Genomic DNA, 21,812 nt, shown 5'->3' with positions numbered 1-21,812 from the left:
CCGCCCCGTCTTTGCATCAGGCTAAAGTCCCTATTCTACTCTATGCCGATGACATGACAGTCCTCTCGTTGACGAAGCTGGGCCTTAACAACATGATGAGAGGTCTTATGCAATTCTGTGAGGAAAACTCTCTGAAAATCAATTACTGTAAAACCAAAATCATACCTTTTGGCACGCTCAAACCGAATCCATCGTGGTGCCTCCAGGGCAACACCATTGAACAACGCTCGGTATTTAAATACTTGGGCATTACCTTCCATCATAGACTATCTTGGTCATCCCACCTAAACACGATCACCTTGGCCGCCTGCCAAACCATGGGGGCCCTGGTGAAATTCTTCTATGCAAAAGGAGGCCAGCTGCTGGTGCTCCTCCTTCGCCTTTGTCCGTGCAACAGGAAAGATAGAGGACTTTATTCACTTTTTCTTTCACTGCTCTTTATATGACTCAATAATACCAAGGCTCTTCCTATTAATTCCCCCGTCCATCGTCTTGGAAGATGACTGTATGAAATACTTATTGGTGGGCGCCAACCCCATGGTTACCCGTGGTGTGGCCATCTATATTTTGCAGGCCCTGAAACTCAGGGCCACCTCGATAGGTTAACTTTTTTTTTAAAAAAAGCCCTGGACTTTTGTAAATATTCTGAAATACCCACAGCCACATGATTTATTATTGCTTTTACCATATCTTGTTTTATCTACCATGCTTTTATATCTGTTGTTTAGCAAATGTATCTAACATATCTTGTATAACTGCGGCAGGTTTCTGCCTGAATTCTTTTCTATGTGCTATGGCCAATTGGCTAACGCAATAAACTTTGATTTCATTTGACTATTTCAATTTGTGTACTGTTTCAAAATGAGTGAATTATGTATGTTTGCCTTTAAATGCAAACAGAATTGAATTTCTGCATCCTTAGACAATAGTAGGTACCTGGGTATCATTTGAGTATACTGTGCACATGATTTCTGTCTAGCATTACTCCTACCCGTTGCAACTGTGTACCTTGCCAATAATAATAATAATAATAATTTTATTATTTGTATTCCGCCCATTTGAATGGGTTGCCCCAGCCACTCTGGGCAGCTTTGAACCTTGTTGTTCTTTACTGCTTCAGAAGTGCTTCCTTCCCCTTCAGAAATAAGATTGCTGATAGCTACACCAAGGATCTTTTTGGTGGTGTTGCCCTAAGACTGGAAAGCTGTCTCTAAACACATTTATGTAGTCGCTTCTCTCCTGGCATTTAGGACACATGTTAGGTAGCTTTAACTGACTGCTGTTTTGTTGATGATTGATTTTTGATTTTCGTTTTTAACTGCTGTTGCTGCCTATGTCCAGTGGTATTAACTGTGTAACTTTTTATCTCAGGTTATGTTCTAGTAAGAAAATAGTGTAGGAACACATGCTCTGAAAAAGCGTATGTTCCAGTAAATGTTAAAACTGCACATGTTGACTTTCCATGGCGATGAGGAGGCAGGTAGAATTGGTCTCACTGCATTTGATAATGTTAAAGTAAAAAAAGATTTTGAAAGATGGCAGAGAATGAAACTCTCACTGCTAGGAAGAATCTCTGCAATTAATATGAAAGTTTTGCCTAAAATCTTGTTTCTGTTTCAGACAGTTCCAGTAATAAGCAATACAGGATGCTTCAAACAATGGCAAAAGTATCTCTCAAGGTTTATCTGGCAAGGGAAGAAGCCCAGAATTAAGTATAAAATACAGTGTTACCTCTGGATGCGAACGGGATCTGTTCTGGAGCCCCGTTCGCATCCTGAGCAGAATGCAACCCGCAGTGCCACTTCTGCGCAAGCGCGGGTTGCGCTTCTGTGCATGCGTGTGGTGTCATTTGACGCGTCTGTGCATGCGTGAACCGCCGAACCCGGAAGTAACCTGCGCCGTTCGCAACCCGCAGCGATCGTATCTAGAGGTATGACTGTATTAACAGATATTAAAGAGATGCATTCACACTGCCAGATTTAAAACTACTGGTATATTTTGGAGTACCCTTTGTGTTGATTAAAAGAATGGAATTCATTGCGATATGCTAGAGTCCAGGGACGTCCAACTCGCAATAGACTGCGACCTACTCACAGTATATATATATAAAAACTGGCAGTGATCTACCCACTGTCATAAAATGATCGGCAGTGATCTACCCAAAGTTGGTTTGGGGGTTTTTTTGTAGGGAGATCACTGAGGGCCCGGAGGTCAACCAGGAACACCCCACAATCTACCAGTAGATCACGATCTGCCTGTTGGACATGCCTGTGCTAGACTATTTCATCTGGAAGGATAAAGGCTATGGCAGAAGATTTGGGTGTCTTGCATATTTATGGTATGATAAAACAAAAGTCCACAAATGGTTTCTGAATCATGTTGTAAGGAAAGGATTGTATTGTGCATAGATGAGATAAAAGAATTTGCTGGAAAGAACACCTTTGTGGTTATCCCCTACTGAAGCAAGTTCACAAATGAAAAGAAATACGGAAACAAAATGGGAAACCTATAGAGCATAGGTAGGCAAACTAAGGCCCGGGGGCTGGATCTAGCCCAATCGCCTTCTCAGTCCGGCCCACAGACGGTCCAGGAATCAGCGTGTTTTTACATGAGTAGAATGTGTCCTTTTATTTAAAATACATCTCTGGGTTATTTGTGGGGCATAGGAATTCGTTCATTTTATTTTCCAAAATATAGTCTAGCCCCCCACAAGGTCTGAGGGACAGTGGACCCGTCCCCTGCTGAAAAAGTTTGCTGACCCCTGCTATAGAGCATGGGTCCGCAAACTAAGGCCCACGGGCCAGATCAGCACCAATTGCCTTCTGGATCTGGCCTGTGGACGTTCCGGGAATCACCGCATGGATCGCCAGCACGCACGTTCCTTCCCTCTCCTTCCCTCTCCCTCACACGGCGGTGGCGGCGCCTCCTCCCTCCCTCCCTCCTCCTGGCTTCTCCCCGCCCTGCCTAGAGGAGGAAGGGGGCTGGGCTTTGTTGGTGGCAGCAGCGCTCTAGTGGCCGCCATTTTAAGCAGCCCCTCTCCGGAGCCCTTTCGCGTGTTGCTCATTGTCCTGCTGCTGCCACTGCCAGCCCCTGTCACTCGCAAGACAGGTAAGCAGCCACCGGGGCTCGTGGTGCTCTTGCATCATTTCCCCTCCCCCAAAATAGAGTCCCGCCTCCCCCAAGGGCTGAGGAACAGTGGACCCGTCCCCTGCTGAACAAGTTTGCTGACTCCTGCTATAGAGATATATTAATTTATGTGGATTCTTCTTTGAAGCTTAAAGAGGATGTTAAAATTGGCTTCAATATTACCAGGTTAATGAACTATTTAAGAAACCATTTAACACCAAATAAGCTAGCCAAAATGTATAAAACTACGGTAAGTCAGGTATGTGTTGGAACTTGTAAAAAAGCTACAGATTATTTGGAAATGATATATAATGGGATTAAAACTATGTTTAAATTGATGATTCCCAAGAAACCCAAAGCATTTCTTTTAGGAATTATAGATAATGATGTACCAAAAGAGTTGGTTAACTTATTTATGTATATAACAACAGCAGTATGAGTACTGTATGCCCATAGATTGAAAGAAGGAGAGGTTCCAACAAAGGAAGAATGGCTTTTGAAAATGATGGAGTATGTGGAACTGGCAAGTTTAACAGCAAAGATTAGAGATCAAAATGATGAAAAATTCCTTGAGCACTGGAAACTTTATGGATTATTTAAAAAAATACTATAGTGAGATCAAAATGCGAGCAGGACTTGAAATATGAGCAACAGCATGAATAAGATAAATAAGATAAATAGGTTGAATTGAATTTATTGAATAGTAAAGGCAAAATATGCAGCATTTAAGGGTAAATATGGAAACAATGGAAGGGAAGGACAGGAAGTCAATTGATAAAGTAATTTATGGTCTATGTTATAGTGTTTTTTCCTTTGTGAAAAATTAAAAAATAGATTTTAAAAAGAGGAATTGCTGATTGAGGGCCTGGGAGGGAAGGAGCGATGCAGCCTGTGTGGTCTAGGTTTCTACTGGAAACCTGCTGGGAGCTAGTAATGGCTATCCCACAGATCAGACGGGGAAGCAGGAGGAGCTAGGCTTTATCATTCCATCCTTTCCAGTTGCCACTCTGAAAGCAAACTGTGGTGGAATCTACCAACATATAGATTTTAAAAAGAGGAATTCTGTGAAAATGCTTTTTAAAAAAACATTTTGAAAAATATATTGAATTTGCCATAATTCACCACTGCCATCTAGTGTCACGTTTGTATATTACACTTTACAGCACCCTTAAAACGTTTTATTTGCAGCTGTACAGCTGAGTCCTGTGTCTCTGTTTTGCCATCTCTCTCCCTCTCCCCCTTCTGAGTGAAAGCCATTAGCACTGAAGCAGGCATGTAATGGGGCGTAAGCTAACCCCTAAGGCCAGCAGAGGAGGATTGCCTCTCCAGTTTAAGCGACTAAGATCGTCTAAAGCACAAGGCAAAAGATGAATACCACATTTGATTGATTACTTGGTCCAGGTTAGCAATTGCTGTACCATGTGGAACTGCAGGTTGAAGTAACTGTAGCTTTTTGGAAATGCAGTCTTAAAACATCAGGAATATTTGTCGCCAGGAACTAAACTGCAGAGCAACTTGCATCTGGGAGAAGATTTCTGCGCTTCATATTAATAGGGTGAGCTTGTGTTATTATGCAGGTGGTATTTAAAATAAACATTTTGAGCTACAAATTCATACAGATTAAATGCATCCTTTCTGGAAATATGCCCGTAGTATTAATAGCAGATACTGTCTCTGTTGTTGTTGTTGTTCAGTCGTTCAGTCGTGTCCGACTCTTCGTGACCCCATGGAGCAGAGCACGCCAGGCACGCCTATCCTTCACTGCCTCTCGCAGTTTGGCCAAACTCATGTTAGTAGCTTCGAGAACACTGTCCAACCATCTCATCCTCTGTCGTCCCCTTCTCCTTGTGCCCTCCATCTTTCCCAACATCAGGGTCTTTTCCAGGGAGTCTTCTCTTCTCATGAGGTGGCCAAAGTACTGGAGCCTCGACTTCAGGATCTGTCCTTCTAGTGAGCACTCAGGGCTGATTTCTTTGAGAATGGATAGGTTTGATCTTCTTGCAGTCCATAGGACTCTCAAGAGTCTCCTCCAGCACCATAATTCAAAAGCATCAATTCTTGATACTGTCTCTAGGTTCCATCAAATTTTATTTTAAGGAGAGTGGTTTTTAAGCTTTTGCTTCCTATTATTGGATTTGCCGTTGCCGTTGTGCCGGTGGGGAGAATGCTTAAGCCTGGTCATAACTCAAAAATTACACTGTATACAGCGTTGGGATTTTTTTCAGAGTAGCATCATGTCACTGGTCTTTGAAAGTAGTTTATATGTGTGTGACTCTGTGAAGGCAAACATGGGTAATTTATAGGCTGTATGTGACTTGAATCCTGTTGTGCTTTTGTATGCCAGGCAGTCTTTTGGTAGAGTATCCCAGTTTACAGTTCCAAGTTGCACATGAGGAACTTAAAATGTCACAGTAAGAATGCTTTGATTTTTCACATGTGTGTGCTTTAACACCTTTTCTCTGCTTGTGATGCAGAAGAGCATGTTGGGATCTAAGGGCAGATCTCTGGGTGACTTGCAGCATATTGGTGAAGTTTTCTTGATCCCAATAGTCAACAAGTTTGAGTGAAAAAAGGACATTATCTGCCATGGGCTGGTGTTGTGATAATCATTTATCTTTCAGCTTCAGTCTTGCAGACCTATAAAATAGGTGTATTAATTATTGCCTTTGGACAGGCCTTTGTGCAACTGTCCTGGCAGTTTTCAAATTTTGTGTTCCGATCCCCTATCTGTAGTAATTCAGATCTAGATTTGTACTCATGTGTACAGGTTATCTTTTTCTTTCTACAAAAAGCAGCTTGCATTCAAGGTGCTGAAGGAAGCGCTTTGACTACAAACTGCTTGATTGAAAAATGAAACTTTTTTTTCCTTTCAAGGGGAAGCAGTTTATGTCCGAAATGCTGGAGGAAGCACTCAGAGTCCATTGCTTCATCCAGCCCCCTTGGCTCCACTGGGAACATTTTAGTGCAGCCAATTCCAGCTGATTGTCAGACTGTGCAGGGCTTATTCTCAACAAGTTTATTGACGATTCAGATCTCTCTGCAAGGTACAATCCCTGTGTCATTGAACCCTGGGAACAATGGGTGGTGAGAGAACATGCCAGCATCAGACTATAGGTTCAGCACCTGTCTTATTCTCATTTACCATTTAGAGAAACATAGTTCCCTGAATTTGATTGTCAGAGAACAGTGGCCTGTATAAAAATGGAAACAAATGGTAAGGTAGAAACACAAAACCTCAAAGCTTGTTGCAGCTCGTTGATATACTGCATTGGAAAACTGATGCTTGCTGTCTGAAAGAGCCAAAGTAAATTCAGTTAGTGGACATTCAATGACAGCTGTCCTCAAAATTATAAATACAGGCAATCCTTGTTTTGCCCAGGAGTTCTGCTTCAGATCCCTGTACGCATCGGCAGAGCATGCCTAACACTGTTAGAAAGTCATATATAGAGCACACCTTAAACGAGGCTTGCAGTCACCAAAACAGAATGTCTAGTTGCCGTTTTTGTAGCTCTAAAGTCTTATTTTTCAAATGATGGGCTGTTTGTGATTGATTATCAGTTAAACATCTGGCTAGTTCAGATGACAACTTTGAGCTAGTTTAAGAACCTTGAGAACTTAAAGAAGATATATATATTGGCCTATTCCTACAGGATGTGGTATTGGTATGTGAAAACATTCAAGATCCAATGATCCCCAGGCATGCACCTCCAGGTGGCGGAGATGTCAGGCCCCATCCTGGCGCCCAGACATCTTCTCTTGGTCGCAGGTGGCCGATAGCCAGGTGCAAAATTTGCCTGGATTATTTCAAACACCGCTTGCCATGTAGAAATTGCTATTTATAAATTCTCAGTCAAAGATTTTCTAGCTCAGCCATGTGGCAGAACAACTAATAAACAAATATGGAAGACTGTAGATTAGCAGCATTTGAAACTCTGACTGAAAACAAACCCAACGAAATTAATAACGAATGTTTACACAATTCTTTCTGAAGTTAAATTTACTTATACACAACTCGCATATAAGAGGAAATGGGAGACAGACTTGATAAAACAAAGTTCTAATTTCCAGCAAGTGGAATGAGCTTGGTTGTTTAATAACATTCCCAGATCTTTGATGAGCTGTAGTCTGAAAACATATTTCTTCAGTGGTACAGGAGCAGCATCTCCTTGGGGATGAGCCCTTTTGGGGCCCCAGTATTTTTTGGGAGGGGCCAAGCCCAAAAGTCCAAAGATATCCCAAGGAGGCCGAGCACAGAGCCGAGCGTGACGCAGTGGAGGTGGCAGGAGCAGCAGAGCGCCTAGAAGCAACTGCAGCCAGAATTTGCATTGCTCAATACTGAAAGACTGAAGCGACCCCCCATTTGAAAAACTGGCTAGATAAAATATGACCAGTGCATTAAAACGACACAAAAGAAGTCAAACCAGCAAGAGAACATGTTCTCAGAATGAACCCTTTTCATCTACAGGTAGGTAGCCGTGTTGGTCTGCCATAGTCAAAACAAAATAAAAAATTTAAAAAATCCTTCCAGTAGCACCTTAAGAGACCAACTAAGTTTGTTCTTGGTATGAGCTTTCGTGTTATTGGAATGAAAAGGTTGGAGATAACACCCACCCTTATAACTAATATTCAACTGTTTGGGTTATCACTGTTAATACTTTTGGTTTGGTTTGCACCTCTCTTTGCTGGTTTCCCATCCCACCTGTGTGTGTGTGTGTGTGTGTGTGTGTGTGTGTTGTATCTAATTATCCTGGTGTAGTTTCTAATGGATGGCATCAGGTGGTTGAGTGTGTGGTCACATCTGATGAAATTTGTTGGTTTTCTTCCCATTTGCTTTCAACCTTTTATTGTTTGGATAACCCCTCCCCACCTAAAAAGAAACACAATGATAAGAGAGCGCTGAAATGTCTGAACTATATGGCAATATAGAAGCTTTAATCTGAGCTTTTTATTTTATTTTTTTTAAAAGGTTTTCCAGCTCTATTTCCTCTACCCCACTAGATTAATCCTGGGATGTATTTTTCATAGTTCTGTTCGGATATGAATGGTACCTATAACATGGGCTCTGTAATGGAAGACATGCAAGCACCCTTTTGCCACTTCAGGGGTATCACTGTGAAATGCTTTTCTCCATTCTGGCAAGAAATGTCTCTCACCGACAGCTGCCTAGTAGTGGGTCTGTGCCTGAAGGTGGCTGTGGAAGGGTATGGAGGCTGCTGGATTTGGATGCTCTACTCTCTGACAGCTTATCCAGGAGTAGAGAACTTAAGAGCTGGGGAGCAATGCTTGAAGAGATGTTAGGGTTGGATGGGATGTGAGGGTTAGGTCTCTGTGGACAGTGTGGAGCGGGCGCTTTCTTGGGGAGGAGGCAAGGCTTCTGGATGGATGAGAACAGTTGCATGGGTTACTATAATGGCTCATATTTTCCCACTTTTATAACCTACCCCTCCCTTCTCTCTTAGTCTAAATCTTCCAACTGTGAGAGCTTTATTTGGAAATTCTTTCAAAATTAAATATTGAAATACCAGTATTTGTGGACAGAATTGGTCAAGAACTTCTGTAAAACATTATTTCCTCCAGGGTGAAAAGTGCATGTGGCTGTGCTGGAACTTGACTTCAAGTTTCCTATCCAAGTTCTATGGAGACTAAATAAGACTGAAATACTTGCTGTACTCCCCTAACTTGCAGGGGCACTTTTCATTGAAAAGATGCACAATGTCTGCTTTCCTAATGACATTTTCTGCTGTGCTTCCAGATGTGAATGGAGCTTTGTTTATCTCTGGAAATCTACTCATCTATTAAATGAAAAGGGCAGCAGAACTTCACAGCGGCACAATGGGCTTCAAAAGTGTTCCACTTTAGTTCAATAGATGGCGGATTTATCCTATGACTAATGGAATCTTTCTGCAGCATTAGGTGAGATGCCTGAAGCCAAGGTCACCACTATGGTGCAAAGGTATGGTAATCTATGCGTCTTAATGGAGTTGGGTCTACCGGGGCCAGTAATAGTGGGCTTCATTTAAAATAATAATAATCTTGGGTCATTTTCTGGAATTCTGGTTCACTCTTCCAGTATCTGAAGCACCCTTTGGACTGTGCTGACCAAGTTTGCAAATCACACTAAATCGGACATCTCCAAACTAAGGCCCGTGGGCCAGATGCAGCCCACGCAAGCAAATTGTACAGCCCCCACCGCCCGCTCTTACCGGCATGGTGCGGTGCGGTTGCCCATCTTCGGGTCGGCGTGGTGCTGGAAATAGCTTGCGCACACATCATTTCTGGCACACATTCGGGTCTGCGGAGGCCCTGCGCACAAGCACAAGCTACTTCCAGCGCCACGCTGCGCCAGAAGTGCACAAGAAAAACCAAGTGCGTGCGTGTATGGGCGCGCGCTCCCCCGCCCTCCGGCCCGCTGCACGATCGGCGCCAGGGGAACCGGCCCGAGGCCGGGTAAGTTTGGGGACCCCTGCACTAAATCATTGTTAATTGCTTAAAGCAGGGATGTCCAACTTCCAAGAGACTGCGATCAACTCCCACTATAAAAACACTTGCAGTGATCTACCCATTGGATAGACCAAAGTTGCTTTTTTGGGGGAGGAAGACCAAAAGTTGTTGATCTACTTTGAGGGAGGCTTCAGCAAAGTTGTTGAATTTTTTCCCCCTTCTGCTAGTATGCGGGGGAAGCAAACTACAGCATCTGGCATTGTGTTGTGTCTGAACCCAGGGACCTGGTTTGTTTGTTTCTTCTTGCAGCTTCTTGCGCAGGGGTGGGGTGGGGGGGGGACTTTGGCTACCAATCTTGGTTTGTTGGGAGTGAAACCCCTGGTTTGGATATAATGCTAAGCCTAGGAATCATTGTTTGTTTCCTCCCAGTGTGAGCCAGCAGAAGCAAAGCAGTGTTCTGCCATGTGTGGTAAGCCATGTGACCTCCAAATGCATGCCTTGTGCCTTTTGTGGCAGAGTCATGGAAAAGAGATAAAAGAAATGGAGTTTCCACTTCTTTGGCACTCTCAGAATGGTGTGAATTTGCTATCCTAACCGCATATTTCAGATCTGAATTTGAACGGGTCTTGATGTTTCATGCTTGGCAAAGTCATCCTCTTGAGCAGTGTTCCCCAACCTTGGGCCTCCAGCTGTTTTTGGCCTACAACTCCCATCATCCCTGACCACTGGCCTTGCTAGCTAGGGATGATGGGAGCTGTAGGCCAAAAACAGCTGGAGGCCCAAGGTTGGAGAACACTGCTCTTAAGGATCAATCTTGGATGCCTTGAAAGGTCTTAAGACTGCCATTGTCTCCAAGTGGTGTGTGTGTGTTTATATTAAAATTTCAGGAATTTACACACATTCCTTCCCAATATTTATCCCAGGATGGTTTATCAAGTAGGGATTGGAGCTCAGTGGTGCATCATGTGCTTTGCACACAATTCTAGATTCAATCCCTGTATCTCTCAGTTTCAAAAGGACTAGGTAGTTGATGATGGGACAGATTTTTGGCTAGCTCTGCAAAGAGCTACTGCTAGTCAGAGAAGACAATAATAGTGTAGTCTGACCTGATATAAGAGAGCTTCCAGGGTCCCTAGGGATTTCATTTTGTATCTTGACAAGTGTGAGCTGGAAATCTCAAAGCAGTGACTGTGACTGTGGTTGTTCTTCTTGCCCAATATGACCAAGCACTGCAGGACTGGGAGGGAATGACTTCATGGAGCCTGAGTGCCATGGAAAGTGGTCTTATCTAAAGCCACTTCATATGCTGCAGCACACCAGGTCCTTCTATCTTCACTGCATATCAACTGCATCTCTTGTGTGACAATAGAAGGAATTTGGGGTGGCTGAAACTGCAGTTAAAAATTTGCTCCCTGGAGCGAGTTGGAGGCCCAGGTGTCATGCTTGCCAGATTGTCACCTCCCCGCTTCTCCAAACGCAGATGCCTTTCCACCAACACATGGTGGAAACACAAGGGTCCATCCTTGCTTTAATGTTTACTTAGCCCTTAGTCATAGAATCATAGAATCGTAGAGTTGGAAGGGACCCCCAAGGGAAATCTAGTCCAACCCCCTGCAATGCAGGAATCTCAGCTAAAGCATCCATGACAGATGGCCACCCAACCTCTGCTTAAAAACCTCCAGGGAAGGAAAGTCCACAACCTCCTGAGGTCTGTATATTGCATTTCCAGAAGGAAGCTAAGTCTGTAAAATAATTTAATCAGGAGCTACAATTTGACATTTCATCAATTTTGTGTGTGGAAAAGGTAGAGGCCACATTTGAGAGGGCATTTCTTTCTCTTTTGAAATGGCTGGCATTTCAAAATGATTTTCCTTTGTCTTGTCACATGAAATTTTATACACACTTTCCAGGAGTCCTGTTGAACTCAGTAGGTTCTACTTTTGAATAGGCATGTATAGGATTGCACTGTTTGACATATTCATAGGTGCCAAAGAGAAGCACTAGCCACAGCTCTCTTAGTATGTTTTTAATAAATATCTGCTGGATCTCCAACTTGATGTCTTTATTCTCCCATTTAGATTAACTTTTCTGTACCTCCTGAGAAATTATTTCTTTCTATTTGATTTAGGATTGGGCGATGTTGGATTTTCAACACTGCGATGTATCTCCACCCAAACATCGCAGTTTGGCGATCAACCGCAATGTTGAGAGAATCTGCATTGGCCTCAGTTGGTGAGGCATGGGGTGAAACTGACTCGGCTTTCACCACGGCAGCTGAGGCGCTTTCACCCCAGCGCCTTGCGGGTCTCCTGCCCCCAGCTGAGCGAGCCCCTCAGGACCTGGGGCTCTTTTGCAAGACTCAGCTGGGGGGGGCTCCCCTCCCCCAGCTGAGCGAGCCCCAATGTCCCTGCTGGACCTGCTGAGGAGTACGGCCTGGTGGTAGTTTGGGGAGACTGGCCTGTGGGCTCACAGGTTTCCTACCCTGATTATAAGGAAACAACTCTCTTCTTCCCTAATCCTTGGTAAAGCAGTGAAACAATGTTTTTTTAGCTGAACCATCTTGTTGCTGTGTTGCGGAAAGTAAAAATGCAAGCTTTTAAGTTCTACTAAAGTAAAATCACAGAAATAGGATTGTTTCAGGGAACCTGAATAAGTCTGTGCATACAACAGGCCACCTGCACCCTGCTCCTTTCATAAACAGAACTATGTTCAGCGTTAGAAAAACTATTGGTTTAAAAAGTACATCTCCCACTCTTCCCCCCGTTTTCACTGAATGCATTTCTATTGATGAGCACACAAGGGAGTGAGATGGTGTCGTCAAAATTCTTCTTGCACTCTGTAAGCAGCCAGATACAGATGAGCATTCCAGAACTTTTGTTACCCAAATGGTTCTGGCATTCCAAAGTTCTTTCCAAATAAAGACTACGGTGTTTGCATTTCGGCTGGACTGTGTGCAGTTACCTCTGCAGTTGCATCACAGAAAGGGCTACACTTTGCTGAATCATAATAACTGCCAGCCCAACTTCACAGGCTTGAGCCACAATCTTGACTTAAAGCAAAGCAGGCTTTATATATTAAAGAGGGAAGCCACAAGACTCCTGAGGACATCAGCTCCAATCAGTTTGGCCACAAAGCTTAAAAGATGTGCAGACAAGAAGCCTGCATGTAAAAATGTCTGGGTTGTATCCCATCTTGGTTCTCCCCACCCTCCTCCCTTTAAAAAAACAAACCAAAACCCCACTTCACTGAGAAATGAAAGGATCCACAAAGCTCACATTTTGCATGCTGCTGAAATAAGCAGACCTTTCAGTGTCCCTACAAGTAAAATATGTATATAGTAATGTCAATATATTTTTGTACTCACACAGAAGTGGTGATTCTGCTCCTGTGTCCCTCCTAGGACGGAGATGGAGAGTGCCAATCACGTGTTCAGGAGGTCAACGAAACATTCTCATCTGTATAAAGTGCTGACCAGGGCATGTGGTGAAGAGACTGTGCAGAAGAGAATATTAGCTGCTTCGGTTCCTTTTCAGGCACATCCTCATGGTAGCTTTTGTACCAGGTCCCTCCCCTTTCCATTGTCAGGGAGGGGTCTGTGTTTCCCAGCATTGCCTATGCAACACCCCTCTGGAGTGCAAACAAAAGATAAGGGCAGAAAACCCACTTGCTCCTGATAGTTGAACCTCCATTGACTTTCATTGTAGGTGCTGTATATCAAAAACATATGAATGGACCATCTCTCAACTCAGCAAGCAATTTGTAAATTACTTACTACTCTTACCGTGTTTTTGACCCTGCAGGGGTTCTTCTTTTTTCTTCTTCTCCTTCTCCCTCTTTGCCTCTTCCTTCTTGGTTTTCCTTCTTTTCACAGTTCTCCCCTTTCTGTGTTGTCACTGCCTGTGCCCTTTCGCCTAAGGGCACATGGACTCTGTGCCTTCCCAGCCATCAGTGAGTTTTATATAGTTTGTAAAAGAACCTTTTAGAGTTGTTGTTCCTCCCTCTCTGTGCGGGTGGTATGTTTGTGTGTGCGTGTGCGGAATGACAATGCTCTTGCTTTACATCTATGAGCAGCTGCAGAGCATGGGAATAAATCTGGCATCATTTCTTTGTACTGCTCTGGTTTGAAGCACCTGTTGTCTCAGTCTAAATGCTTTTATTTGGATAAGCATATTTCGTGTGTGTGTGTGTTTCTCTTATGTGGCGAGTGCCAGCCAGACTTTGACATCACTGCCGCTAGGAGTCTCCACACACTTGCTTCACTTACCTAGTCTCTCTCTTTCGCGGATGGACTGTAGATGAGTAGTGGAATGCAAGGTCCCAGAGGCTCAAAGCAAGAGCAAACTGGGCACCAGCATTCAGAAAAAAAACATTTTTTTCCTTTAAGAAGTGTTACTTTAGCAGGCACACACTAAGGTACACAAAGTGAACCCTGTACCTCATTAATCAGAGGCATAGCTTTATCTGGGGGACACTTGCGCTGAAAATCACACACCACCAGTTCTTGGGATTAACTGTAGTTCTTGCACTAAATGTTTGCGAACCCACTAAAACTGTAAGGTGGGAAGTAATCTGGAGAACCTGAAGTTTGAGCCTTATTGCCTTGGTTTCCAAATAGATGGTTGATACTCTCAAGTGATGAAAACAGTGACTTGGGCAATGGGAGGTGTAAGTTACAGATATTTGAGATGTGATTTAATTAATTAAAAATGAGTAGTCTCATCAGAGAGTTCTTGTTCATCCCTACTGGCCACTAAAATATGTGGCTCTAATCACATTCCCACTGTCCTTTGGTCAACCTAGGCTTAGTTCACCAGAGGTCTTGTGAATGCTTCAACACACATCCAGTTCACAGGCCTGATGTTTTGTGCACCTGTGGTCAAGTTATAAGTTGAATGAATCTTGGGATCTTCAAATTGCAGGTGCCAAGGTGTTCTGGTTAGATGTCATTGTTTGCTCTCTTTCCCTTGCAAAAGGTAAGGGACCTGTATGGCAGTGGCTGCTGAATTGAAGTCTTCCGCCTGTTAAAATGAAAAAAAAAAAAAAATAGATCCTTGCTTGGGTTTAGAAGGGGCTGCAAAACTTTCCTTTTTATATTAATAACATCATCATCATTCTGCCCATCTGACTGGGTTGCCCCAGCCACTCTGGGTGGCTTCCAGCAAATTAAAACACTGTAAGACAGCAAACAGGGATGCAGGTGGTGCTGTGGTCTAAACCACAGAGCCTAGGGCTTGCTGATCAGAAGGTCGGTGGTTTGAATCCCCGTGACGGGGTGAGCTCCTGTTGCTCAGTCCCTGCTCCTGCCAACCTAGCAGTTTGAAAGCACGTCAAAGTGCAAGTAGATAAATAGGTACCGCTCCAGCGGAAAGTTAAACGGTGTTTCTGTGCACTGCTCTGGTTCGCCAGAATAGGCTTAGTCATGCTGGCCACATGACCCAGAAAAACTGCCTGCGGACAAACGTCATCTCCCTTGGCCAGTAAAGCAGGATGAGTGCCTCAATCCCAGAGTCGTTCACATAAATGTCAGGGGTCCTTTACCTTACCTTTTTAAGACAGCAAACACTAACAACTTCCCAATACAGGGCTGCCTTCTAAAAGTCAGATAGCTGTTTATTTCCTTGATGGGAGGGTGTTCCACAGGGCACATGTGACTACCAAGGAGACCCTCTGCCTGGTTCCCTGTAGTTTCACTTCTTGCATTGAGGGAACAGCCAGAAGACGCTCAGAGCTGGATCTCAGTGTCCGGGGTGAACAATGGCCTTTGGTTGGTTTTCTGTTGCTAGTGTAGTTCTATAATTTTACAGTTCTGTGTTGATAACTTTCTTTTATATCTTGTTCACTGCTTTGAGCACTTGAAAGGTACCGCATTTTTTGCTCCATAAGACACACTTTTTTCCTCCTAAAAAGTAAGAGGAAATATCTGTGCGTCTTATGGAGCGAATGGTGGTCCCTGGAACCGAATTGCCCAGGGGCCAAAAGCAGATCGTGCTTTTTTTTTTTAACAAAGAAAAAAGGGGGTGTTGAAAGGACCCCACTCAGCAGCTGATCAGCAAGAGATCGGGAGAGAGATAAGAGTCCCCGGCTCCCTTTCAGCCCCACCCCCTTGCCCAGGCCTCCATTGTTGAATGTGCTGCAGAGGGAGGTTGTTTGTTTCCCCAGTGACATGTGACTGGCTGATTAGATTATCTGTCTGGAAACTGTAGAAACGGCTCCCTTTCCTTAAGAAGCTGCAGAAATGTGAGTTGAACCCCATAAAAACGGGGCTTTTCCTCTTGACTTTTCCCCCTTTGCAAAAAAGCTGCACAAATCTGAGCTGATCCTCAAAAAAACAGGGCTTTTCTCTTTGCAAAAAAGCTGCAAAACTTTGAGCTGATCCTCAAAAAAACAGGGCTTTTCCCTTGGCAAAAAAAGCTGCACAAATTTGAGCTGATCCTCAAAAAAACAGGGCTTTTAAAGGAGGAAAACCAGAAAAATGTTTTTTTTTTCCTTGTTTCCTCCTCTAAAAACAAGGTGCGCCTTATGGTCCGGTGTGCCCTATGGAGCGAAAAATACGGTAGTTGGTATATATCTAAACAAATTCAATCCTATAGGCAGAGGAGGAGAGGAATTAATTTTAGATTTAAAAAAGGCTTCAGGGAAGTGATCATGGGTGTCATGCCTTTCTTCAACATTTTTTCTTAATGGAACACAAGCGCACACTGGATTTATTTTTTTACTGCCAAATGTAAGGGAAAGAGAACGATACATGCTGTAAGACACACGGCGGACTCTATTTTCTTTAGTTCCCTCTTCCCCAGATTAATATAGTTTATTGGCCTGCCTCAATTTTGCCTAATTTGATCATAACAAAATAAAAAAATAAAAAGATTCCTTCCAGTAGCACCTTAGAGACCAACTAAGTTTGTTCTTGGTATGAGCTTTCTGGTGCATGCACACTTCTTCAGATAATTTGATCATGTTATTGTAGCTAGTTAGGTCCACCCAACTGAAAGGGTATATTACTACTTAATATTTTGCAGTTTTCTTAATATTTTGCAGTTCCCTCCAGGCCTGTTAAGTTTGACTGGGGGTAAAAATGGATTGGTTGAGAGCCAATACTGAAGCTCTGTCCAGACAAGGCAGCAGTCCTCTTAGGATGGGTAGTTCATCTGCCAGGTTAGTGGTGGTGACTCTGTGCTGCATGAGATTGCACACTCTGCAGAGGAGCAAGTTTGCATTCATTGGAGGCACAGGTTGCCTTTGTGGTATGGAGTGCCTTCTTCCACCTTAGGCTTCTGTGTCAGTTGCAGCCCTGCCTCGGATTAGACCACTATAATGCATTCTATGTACAGTATGTCTAAATGAAGACCACCTGATTTCCCCAGCCTTTGGAATCCTCTGCAAATTGCTTTGATGTTGCTTTATGGGTTGGTTGGTTGGTTGGTTGGTTGGTTTTAAGTTCTGCTGGTTGTTTTTCTTATTGCTCTTTTTCTATTGTGGTGGCTTATACTGTGATAGTTTAATGTTTTTATTACAAATCCAACTTGGCCATTTTTAACCTTCATTTCTGCTTCATGTCCATTTCCTTGCAGCCCACATGCCAAATTCCTTATCCTGCCATACTTGACCCCATTCCTGTGCCACCAGGGTAGCAGATGCGCCCTGAAGATGTTGCTGGAGTCCAATTTCCATCAGCCTCAGTCAGCATGGCCAATAGTTAGGGACGAGGGGAATTGTAGCCGAGAAGCATTCCCTGAACCAGCATTTGCCTCTAAACAGGTGGTGCTCCTCCCTTTCAGAGCAAACCTTTTTATCCTACTGTCACTAAGAAGCACACCTCTTAACACTTATCACCCTTCCAACACCCTCTTGAATGAATGAATGAATTTACTTTATTAAGGTCACAGACCAGCATAAGCAAAGTATCTAAATAAACAGCATAACAATATGAGTCTAAGTGAATAATTATTAAATAAATGGGAGCAAGGACCAAACATAGCTTAAAGCATATACATAGAATACTTAATTAAGCATAAATAAAGGATGGCTAAAAACTGATAAGAAAATTTAAAAAGACCACTTAAATCAGCTATATGGGATGGGGCTTCAGAAGTGCGGATCTAACAATATGAGCCTTCAATTTAGGACTGAATTGTAGCATAGACCATCCTTTGACGAATATCTATCATGGCAACGCAAAATCTGGCAACTGAATATGTGACTTCTGAGCTTTTGTCCTGTAGTAACAGGGAGATGTTGTGTTGTTCTGAATGCCCAGGAAACTTATATAAGATGGGTTGGATAAACCTGGTTGGAATGTCTATGTAATACTGGCAATGAAGAAGGGCATGCTCCGTTGTCACCCTCTTGTCATCTGGGGACTCTTGTTTTGCTCAGCAGGGGTGGAGGGCAGACAAAGACAGCAGAGTGCACCTTCTTGGATAGCTATGCAATTAAGTAAGTGAGCCCTCCTGGGCCTTTATTACGGTACTTCCTTTAGGTGTGAGAATAATTAAAATGGGAGGTTAAGGAGAGACTAATGCTTAGGCATGTTAAGTGGTAGTAACCCAGAACTCAATTTTTTCTGGATCAGAGATTGATATCTTTCCACTTTACCTATAAAACAAGCTTGTCTGTCTATCTTTCTGTCTCTCTCCTCCCACTGTCCATAAGAGAAAGATTGCTTGTAGCAGAATGAGAGGTCCTGACTGCAGAAAGTATTCCAGTGTCACTGCAGATTTTGGCGAAAGGCTACTGGATGCTCTCTTTGTCCTGAAGTGGGACAGGCACTTCCCACTTCTCACAGTTTTGCTGGAAGCAATCCTTCGGGAGAAAGATGATTAATGGCAAGCTCAGAGGAATCAGTCTGTGTCCTACATCATTCTGAGCAGGAGGAAGGAGTAAACTAGCCTTTGCTGAAGTAGGCAGAATCAAAGAATACCAGTAATCGTTCCTCTCTGTGCCCCCTAGCAGCGGGCGAGCCTCAATACACAAGGGTGAGTACAGGAAGAAACAAAAATTATCCCATAATCCCTGACAATTGACTATCCTGACTGGGTCTGATGGGAATTGTAGTTCATAACATCTGGAGGACACCAGATTCCGCAAGGTTGGTCTTAACAAGAAGAGTGTAGTATTTACTTAGTTAGAGTACAGGCAGAGCCGTCTCATTCATAGGGGCAGGTGGCGCGGTGCACCAGGGCGCCAGGCCCCCCAGGGGCGCCCCCGCGAGCCCGCCGGCATACCGGGCGCCCCCTCCCCAACCTGCCCCCGCCCCTATGGGGCGGGGGATGAGGGGCCTGGCACTCCAAGCCAGCCACCCTCCGGAGCCCCAGCTAGAGCGCTGGGAAGGGCGCGCAAAGCCCCGCGCTGCTCCAGCGCCACGTCCATCATCCCCCGAGGGGCGGCCAGCGCGGGAGGGAGGTGGGCGAGTGGGGGATGAGGGGCGTGGCGCTGCAAGCCGGCCACCCTCCGGAGCCCCAGCTGGAGTGCTGGGAAGGGCGCGCAAAGCTCCGCGCCGCTCCAGCGCCACGCCCCTCATCCCCCGCTCGCCCGCCTCCCTCCCGCGCTGGCCGCCCCTCGGGGGATGATGGACGTGGCGCTGGAGCAGCGTGGGGCTTTGCGCGCCCTTCCCAGCGCTCCAGCTGGGGCGCCGGAGGGTGGCCGGCTTGCAGCGCCACGCCCCCATCCCCCGCTCGCCCACCCCCCCCTCCCGAGGGGCGGCCAGCGCGGGAGGGAGGTGGGCGGAGAGGCGGCCCACCGGGGGCGCCGAGGGATCGTCGCGCCAGGGCGCACAATCCCTTTGAGACGGCCCTGAGTACAGGTGACTTTTTTAAAACAAACAAACAAACAAACAAACATGCTTTTTCAAAATGCCCCTGTTGAATTTCTAGTTTTCTAATCTGCTCTTCCTATGTAGTAATCCAGGCGCTGTTCTCTTTCCATTGTAATCTAGGAACACAGATGGTTAAGAAAACAGAACACCTTGTGCTCTGATTGGCTCCTCCTTTTTCTAGTTTCTCCAAACAAAGTACTGTACTGTATCAGGATTTTGATCACCTGCTTCAGAGAGGAATGTCTGCAGCCAAATTATAAAGGAAAAGCTGGGGTGCAAAGCATTCTTGTGGCTGCTTCCTTAAGGAAAGAAACATGCCTTTTTATAGTCACTATTTCCTTTTCTTCCCTCCCCTCCCCTTGAGAAAATCTGAATAAAACACCCAGCAGTTGCTAAAAACAACAACTAAAAAGCTGCCCTGTGTTACTGCAGCCCAAACTGGAGGTGGTGCTGAAGATTTATGGTTGAGTCTTCTGGTATCATGTCTTTAAAGCATCCGACGGGGGGGGGGCAGGTATCCCCTGTAGGTATCCCCATTTTAAATTTCAACTGCTTGATCTGCTATTAAGTGTGGGGGAGAATTTGGGGTACCTCTCCGTCCCCTCTCCAGCGAGATGTGTGATGTAAATCAGGTGTTAAAGAATCACCCTCCTCCCCCAGCATCCCAGCCCCAGTCTAAATTTCTCCCTCCATGGCTGCTTTTAGGACACTGGAAGGTGCTTTCATGCATTTTCTCATATAATATCTAATTATAAAGAGATCTGTAACTACATCCCATTGTGAGTCAAACCGGAAGAGAGGCTTTTGTCTAGATTTATGGGGAATCGAATCCCTCCCTCCTAGGGCCTGGTGTGCAGCTCTCCTCAGCTTTCTCATCGGTTCTGTTGGATATAAAACAAGATATACAAGATATATTTTTGTATATGCAGATCACTGAACTGTTTTTGAGGAATGTCACCATGGGTCTTCTGAGTCCAGGCCCTTTCCCTCTCCCTTTTTTAAGCTTTACATTTTTCTTTTTTAGTTTGATTTCAGGGCAGATGGGTGCCCTCAAAAGGGCAAACCCCAGCTGCCCACCATCTTAATTTGCCAAAAGGCCTCTATACTTCCAAATAAGCACTTTAAAATTGTGTCCTGAGCCTTGAGATCTTTTACCTGAGCCCAAGTACCTGACAATGACTAGATTAGCATGTAAGACCCAGACACAGTTTATTCATGACAGTTCCATTAACCACCATAATCTGGAAGAGGTCTTGCATCACCTCAGACCTTTTGAGATTTAAACTGAGTGCCCTGATACATTTGTACATTCTGTGTCCATTCACAGGAATATTTTCAAGCAGAGGTTTCAGTCTCATATCTTGGATAATATTTTGCCCTCCTCCATGAGTGGTAGTCTCTTTTGACGGCTGTGCAGAAAGAATTACTGTATATGTATAAGTAGATAATCCTATTTATATTCTCTGTACTGCATTACAAAGGATGCTTGCACAGCTTATTATATAAAATAAAATTTGAGTGGTGCCAGTTGTGGTATATAGCTTGCCATTTTTGGTGATCGTGTATGTTCTGTTTTTTGTTCCTCATTTCTGTTGACTTTATTTGTTTAGGCCTCCTATAGAAGGCGGAATTTCAGAAGTTGAAATAATATCTCAGCAAATAGAAGAAGAGACCAAAAGCATAGCACCTGTACAGCTTGTTAATTTTGCTTATCGGGATTTACCACTAGCTGCACTAGATCTGTCTGTAGCAGGTTCCCAACTCTTGTCAAATTTGGACGAGGAGTACCAAAGAGAAGGGTAAGTGCAAAATGACATATTTATTTGAAACCTTTCTTTAAAAAAAATAAATTCATTTTCACTTTTAACATTTGTCATCATACACAAATCATAATCATTTTACAAATAGGATTCTCAGAATCCCCAAACTTCCCTCCACCCCTCCATGGTTTCTCCAGATATTATTTTCAAACTGCATCATACCGTGTTCTCCATATTTTCTTAAATCTCAATTTTAGCATAAGTCTTGCTTCATTGCAAGTGTTTTTAAAATCCTGCGTCAGGGAACCGTCAGAGACCAGCTGGGCAGTGCAGGGGCTGTCAAAGGACACAGGGCCCCAGCACCGCGAGGAGAGCGGGACCGCATCCAGCGGAAACGAAAGGCAGGAGGGAAGCCTGGAGAGGAGAGGGCTGGGGGGGTGGGGGGTGTTCCAGAGCCCAGACACTCACCCAGCCAGGCTAGCAAGGAGGGGGCAACGACATTTCCGTCGCCCCAATTACCCTATTTTTCGCTCCATAAGATGCACTTTTTCCCTCCCAAAAAGGAAGGGAAAATGTCTGTGCATCCTATGGAGCGAAGGCACTGACTGCAGCGAGATCCGTCGAGCGGAGGGATGCCTCTGCCAGAGCCATGGCTCCCAGCGGCGGGGGAG

The 21,812-nt window shown here is 44.4% G+C and overlaps 1 protein-coding gene across 5 annotated transcripts in view; it reads left to right on the top strand.

The window, feature by feature from the left end:
- The first annotated feature begins 8,784 nt into the window (after nucleotides 1-8,784).
- Nucleotides 8,785-21,812, top strand: part of TMEM266 (transmembrane protein 266) — a 65,217-nt gene continuing 52,189 nt past the window's right edge. For 2 of the 5 annotated variants that reach the window (XM_033161356.1, XM_033161354.1), the window contains exons 1-2: nucleotides 8,786-9,079; nucleotides 20,992-21,180. In XM_033161356.1, coding sequence (XP_033017247.1) covers nucleotides 9,045-9,079; nucleotides 20,992-21,180 — 224 coding nt within the window. In that variant the 5' untranslated portion in view covers nucleotides 8,786-9,044. Of the gene's footprint in view, nucleotides 9,080-20,991; nucleotides 21,181-21,812 lie in introns of all 5 variants that reach the window. The other 3 variants (XM_033161359.1, XM_033161355.1, XM_033161358.1) reach the window with 3 other exon arrangements.

Source organism: Lacerta agilis, chromosome 9 (genome assembly GCF_009819535.1).
Source record: "Lacerta agilis isolate rLacAgi1 chromosome 9, rLacAgi1.pri, whole genome shotgun sequence".
Taxonomy (NCBI): Eukaryota; Metazoa; Chordata; class Lepidosauria; order Squamata; family Lacertidae; genus Lacerta; species Lacerta agilis.
The sequence above is the reverse complement of the archived record's forward strand: the minus strand, read 5'-3'. Positions and strand labels throughout refer to the sequence as shown.